The sequence below is a fragment of the Miscanthus floridulus genome, chromosome 9, assembly GCF_019320115.1.
Source record: "Miscanthus floridulus cultivar M001 chromosome 9, ASM1932011v1, whole genome shotgun sequence".
Classification (NCBI taxonomy): Eukaryota; Viridiplantae; Streptophyta; class Magnoliopsida; order Poales; family Poaceae; genus Miscanthus; species Miscanthus floridulus.
In genome coordinates, this window is record NC_089588.1 from 13,955,001 (window position 1) to 13,961,617 (window position 6,617).

The following is a 6,617-nucleotide window of genomic DNA, read 5'->3' on the forward strand; positions in this document are numbered from 1 at the left end:
GTATTTTCAAGGAAAGTATGAGCTGCCGGGCTTGTGCTCTGCACCAGGTGGAGGTGTTAGGCCTGCTTGAGCCTGAAGATACTGAAAACTGTTGACTAATTTTCAATTCGAACCAGTGAGAAACAAGTTGTTCTCGAGTAACGACATCACTGAAATGAACCACCGGGAGAGACCGGTGACTGATTGAAATAACCAGTTGTGGATGAAAATGTCTTTTGTACGCACGGTTGGACCAGTGCTTGTCTGCTAGCTTGACTGAAAACCTGGAATAAACCTGTTTATTTTAATCCCTGAGGCATGATGGATGGATGGCTTAACTCTTCTGTGCTAGCTGTAACGATACGTAATATCTAGCTCCGGTCCTGTACTGAGCTGAAGTAATTTGGCTACTGATGTTTGCAATTTGGCTACTGATGTTTGCAAATTATTATTATACTAGGTAGCGTGTCCGTACGTTGCTATAGTATAATTAACAATTTATACTAAAAACACACGGATCGCACGATAAGATAACAATACTGTAAAAATTAAATACCAACGTTAAAGTGATATTTAATCCAAAAAGCAAAGTTTATGAATTTAACACAGTCACGGAGTGCGCGGCGTCGCAGGCTCACAAACACTACTTTATATGTCTCGTTCGCTAGTCTGAAACTTGGCTGAAACTGGCTGAAAAATACTGTTCTGGCTGAATTATTGTGAGAGAAAAACACTATTCCGGCTGAAAAAACAAGCCGAACAAGCCAAATATGGGGTAAGCCAAACAGGGCCTAGACATTTCCGTGATGCGACTAAGATAATGTTTTATATTGGCAGGAAGAAATCTTTGATACCCATTTCTTTCATTGTAATCCATTTATCTGAACAATGTTTGAGATGAGGGCACGGTTATAGTTTTTAGTAGCTTTGCGATATTATCCGAAGCTATGAGATGATTGATGTCTTGCAATAATCATTTCATTAATTTAGTTTTCTATCTATGTTTAATTGTTTATTCAGTCTATTTTATAGGCACGCCGGTAGATAATGGATGATAAAATTTAAGCATCCATAATTTATCTCTTTGACTTTGAGCATGAGTTTTATTTTTATTTTTTAATTGATATATTGTCCTTTTGTTTTTACCGTAGCGTTAGCACGGACATGCATGAAAAACAAAGATGTCTTTACACTGCAGAAATCTTTCAAGAAGATCATGCATAGATTATTCTTGTATTGAATATTATATATATATACAATCACCTAAATATTCTAATTAAACTACAAAATTTTGAATTAGGATGCGAGGTAAGACATGCAAACAGATATTTTCAAAACTACCTATAGAGTCTAAAGAACTTAATAAATAAATCCTTCTGGAGGCAATACAAATTCTCTCTAATCTTTCATTTGGTGTAGTTAGTGTTATCATAGTACCCGCATGTATTCATGGAAAAATAAATTGTGGACAAAACGTGGACACTTTTATGTGCGACATTCTAACATGGGTCCTATCGTCCTGTCAATATCCTTGAGGCAGATCACATAAAGGATGAGAGTCCCTCTATGTGATTGCTCACAAGAGACTCAAACTTATATCTGATCATGGTAATGTTGAATTGCTTTGCATCAAAAGCATCGACAATGATAAACGGGACATAGGTTTTAGTATGCATAGTGGAGGAAAACTCAACCTCGGACCTTCTCAGCAGTCTTTTCTGAGCCTTTACAGTGCTAACTTATTCCTTACTCAGATAGTCAAGAGTTGCACCATAAAATTATGCACCACTAAAAAAGTGTCATCATTGGTTGCCTTTACCTGAAAAATGTGTCGAAATTAAGAATTACAACACCTAATTCAACATCTTGGAACAGACACTCAAGTGGATACCTTATTCTACAATATATGTCTGTGTGGAATAGTCCTAAAGCCACACATATTTATACGATGAGTATAACATACTTTGTTTTAAAATTTTATGAGAGATTTTTTAAGACACGCAGTATTATCCATGTGACAGATACTAATATTTACATATATACTCGAACCTGTGTGTACAGGATTATATGGAGATGCAACGAAACTTATTCATGGATTTATTGGCGCATGAAATAAATGGATATCGGATAATTCTTTCTGCCGATATAAAATATTATCTTAGTCATATCACGAAAAAGTCTATACAATAGAGTTTGTGAGCCTGCGATGCCGTGCTCTCCGTGACTGTGTTAATTTCACGAACTTTACTTTTTGAATTAAATGTCACTTTAACATCGGTATTTAATTTAACAGTATTGTTATCTTATCGTACGATCCATGTGTTTTTAGTACAAAAGATTTAGTTGTCCCGTAGCAACGCACGGGCACTGCTACCTGAAACAGCAAGCGAGGGCGATGGAACACTGTGAGCGTGAAACCAAATGAAAGGAGGAAAAAAGCTTATCCCTTTTGCAAATGCAAAGAGGGAAAGTAATTAAATATAGATAGATTTGGCGAGGTTCTCATAAATACAAAGAGGTTCCTTTTGTCTTAATTCTCTTTCCTTCTGTGTTAATTCTTTTTTCTTTTGCTCGTTGTCATATATGCTGGTGCATGCAAACATGCAATGTGTATATGGATAGCACAATAATTTTCTACTTCATATTTTGTCGTGATTCCTCTATCACATGACAGACAATATTCAATCAAGGAGAATTATGCATGCGGGAGATGTCGTGGGATCGCAGGCTGTGGACAGACGAACGAACCAAAATAAATGTCGCACCAAAAAATATTCATACTTTGTTGTTTTTAGTTGTAGGAGATATTGTCGTGCTTGGAAACGAAACTAGGAATGTCGGCTATACCTTAAGGATTTCCGTCGATCTGCTGCAATTTGGCTATACCGGAGGACGTACGGCGATTTCATCCACATGAATCAATACCACGGATGTAACCCAAAGCATTCGATTTTAACCATAGATCTAATACGGATGCCAATCCCGTTCATTCACTTTGTATATAATATAAATAGGTTCAATCAAATAAAAAAGACGATTCATTAATTACATTCTCTCAAACACGTTATCAACATACTTCGTTCGGTTCGTTAGTGGGGAACGATTCCCAGACGGAGGCTTCCTTCGATAATTTGTGAGTGAGGAAGGAGGAAAGGATTTTCCTTCTCCTGCAAATGCGGGGATACACAAATACAATTGTAAGCACGCTTGACCACTATAATAAGAAGGAAATATATATATAAAAAAAAAACAAAGGTAACATTGAAACTACAAGCACCCACACCCTTGTTCTAGTTACAGTATTAAAATAAATATAAATCACGCACACGATCATATTCATATTCATATATCACAAATAGAATTAGCCAATGGAGAACCTTCTCCTCTTGGGCTTGACCACATGCATGGCACTTCTGTCACGTCCGTCGGCGATGCTGGCGGTGTCCTTGGCCCACCCGCCCTTGAACGGGTTCAGCCGGCTCAACGTCCGGGACACCGACCCCAAGAAGGTAGCCTTCTTCCCCGCCGCCGCCGGCACCAGCGACGACGACGGCCTCGACCCGCTCCCCTTGCTGTGCTGCTGCATCCCCGACACGTAGGCCCGCATCCGCGCCAGCTCCGACGTTAGCGCCTCGTTCTCCCTTGCCAGCGACGAGTCCGCCCGCGCCTGTGCACGGGCCTTCCCGGCGGCCGACTGCGTCTCCCACCCTCCCTCCGCGCCGCCACCGGCGCCGCCGCCGTCCGCGCTGCGGAGCTTGAGCTGGTCGTAGTAGAGCGCGCTGAGCACGGCATGCAGCGGCAGCCGCTTGTTCTGTGACGCGTGCAGCCGCGCCTGGTACGACAGCCTGAGCGGGTCCATGACGCTGCACACCTTCTCCCGCTCGATCTCGTCCAGCCCCGGGTGCGTCTTGAGGTAGATGTCCACGGCGCGGTACAGGAAGTCGTGCGACGGCCGCGCGTCCTTGGGAACCGCGCCCGCCACGCCCACGAACTTGGAGATGGGCAGCGACTCCTCCGTCGCCATCTCCGCCGCCACCTCGTCCACCATCTTCGCCACCTTCTCCAGCGCGACTCCTCCGTCGCTATCTCCTGCTCCGGCCAGGGACGACCGCCGGCCCTCCTGCGTCTGCGGCTGCCTCTGCTGGCGCTCGACGAACGCGGCGACGACGCGGCGCACGGTGTCGTCGTTCCTGACGCGCTCCCCGGCGCCGTCGAGCGCGACGCCCAGCAGGTCCTCCGCGGTGGCCTGGTCCAGCACGCCCGCCACGCGGAGCTCCATGTCGCGGCACGTCTTGGCGGACGCCTCGGCGGTCACCGCGGCGTGCAGGAGGCGGCAGAGGAACGCGGCCGGCAGGGGCGCGTCGGCGGCGGGAGGCAGCGCGTCCACGACAGCCTCGAGCAGCGCGCGCTGTTCCACGTCCGCCCGGACGACGGCGACGTCCCGGCGGCCGGGCCCGGGCGCCGCCGCAGGCGCGAGGATCCCGGCCAGGACGAGCTCCGCGTACGCGACGGCCGCGGCGGCGACCACCTCCGGTCCCGCGCGGCGGCACCGCAGAGCCGTGAGCACCCTCCGGAACGTCGCCGGCGACAGCTCGGCGAGCTCGGCCGCCCAGCACCCGGGCGCCCCCGCCCCCGGCCGCGCCGTCGGGAACAGTGCCTCGTTGCACACCCCGAGCGCGACGGCGTCCGCGGCGCGGCGCGCGACGTCGAGCTCGTCGGCAGCCGGGAGGAGCGCGTCGCACTCGCAGGACCGGAGCACGGCGATGGCGCCGGGCAGCGACCGGAGCGCGTCCTGCGCGAGGAAGTCCTCGGCGCGGCGGGCCAGGTCGGGGGCGTCGAGGAACGCCGCGGCGCAGCGGAGCGCCGCCGCGTCTCGCGCCATGATCTCCAGGCTGCCGCCGTAGCAGTAGCGCGCCGCCTTCTCGAAGGCGTCGGCGCCGCCCGGCAGCGCAGAGAGGTCCAGCTCCACGGCGCCGGCCCCCAAGCCCTGCGGCTGGCTCGCCGCCGCCGCCACGGCGCGGCGGATGTAGCCGCACTTGGGCACCATCACCGCCTGCTAGTTGACGAGAAAGAGAATCAATCAGCACCGCTGTGAGTGATCATTCGTCTTGCCGTGTGTGTGTGTTACGATCGATCGTTTGATTCTTTTTTGTGTTTGATTGTTTGATGAAAAAGAAAAGGGTTTCATCTTCCAACAGGGGAAACGATCGATCAGAGAGAACGAACACCACCACCGTACCTTGTGGAGAGGGAAGACGGAGTCGGCGATCCGGACGGTGAGGTCGGCGGGGACGACCTCCTGGGACGACACCCTGCACAAGGCAACAACAGACACACGAGCATCGTCAATTCATCAGCATGCGTGCACCTGCCCTGAACCGACTTGAAGCACGAACAGAGGCTTCAGCGATCAGCGTACATACCACTGGGTGATCCTGTCCATGGCGGCTAGGCAGGGTTGCTGCACGCGAGGATCAGAGTCAGAGCTGAGTAGTGCAAGCTCCGATCGAGCTGAGCTCGCAGGGCAGGGCACGGTCTTTAGACCCACCTCATCTCGCTCTCATATATAGAGACCCTCCTCGCCGGCTCTCGAGCTCGCTGACCCCTTGATTCGTGGTAGTAGGAGGATTATTTGCAGAGCGAGACTACTGTCCTGTACTGTACATACAACCAAGCTAGCTATGGATCTGGGAGGAGGAAGATCTGATTGGATACGGCGATTTTTGCATGGCTGGTGTTTTTCTGGTGGTTGTCGACGCAGCACCCAGCAGAGCCGCCGCCGCGCAGCAACTTAAAAATCCACGGTCCACCCAGTGACGGATTTACAGGGTATGTCGTATATGCCACGGCATACACTGCGATCGGTATGCGTATTGCACCTCGCGCGCTTGGAACGGGTCGTTGCTCGCACGAGTAGATTCACCTACCTACCTACCTCAAAGTCACCTACGACTCGATAGAGGAGACACATCGCATGCAGGGTCAGCCCACAAACAAATACTCTCTATTGAAAGGACTCGTGGAGTACATACTACAGTTGCGGCGGTGTTATATTTGTATATATTGTAGTGAGATTGATCAACATCAATATCACGATGAGTGCGAGTTATATTCGTATTGTACTTCATGCAATTTTTTAACTTTGTACTCCTACATCAACGGCGTAGTTTCGCATAACACGGTCTCCTAAATTATGTTGTAACCATTTATTTATTTTATATTGTATTATTGGTATTTATGAACTTATGATAATTGAATAGTACATTTAATTACAAATCTAACCGTATCAGAATTTTCTAATTTGCATTATAATAATTCAAATTTGTTAGTCAAATGTTGGTCAAAGATATTAGGGAAAATTGGCTGACGGACACCCACAGTGGTGGTCGTTTGCTGGCGGACACCCAAAGTGGAGCTGTATGCTAGAAGACACTCTGGTTTGGTGTAATTATGCCAGAGGGCACCGCGGGCCGGTTTCCACCGGTTGAGGAGAGAGAAAATTTTAGTTTGGACATCCGGTGCCCCTGAGCCATGTTTGGACATCCGGTGCGTCATGGACGGCCTGGTGGCGCTGGTGGAGGAGAAGGCAACGCGGTCCAAACTAAATTTTTCTCTCTCCTCAACCGGTGGAAATCGGC

General features: G+C 48.9%; 1 protein-coding gene across 1 annotated transcript; it reads right to left on the minus strand.

Moving 5' to 3' along the window:
* Positions 1–3,174: 3,174 nt before the first annotated feature.
* Positions 3,175–5,783, minus strand: LOC136483455 (root phototropism protein 2-like). The gene is made up of 3 exons (XM_066480534.1): positions 5,403–5,783; positions 5,219–5,291; positions 3,175–5,032 (listed from the first exon to the last, which is right to left on the minus strand). Exons 1-3 carry the CDS (start codon positions 5,420–5,422, stop codon positions 3,341–3,343), a joined length of 1,785 nt encoding a protein of 594 aa, XP_066336631.1. The 5' UTR covers positions 5,423–5,783; the 3' UTR covers positions 3,175–3,340.
* Positions 5,784–6,617: the final 834 nt, after the last annotated feature.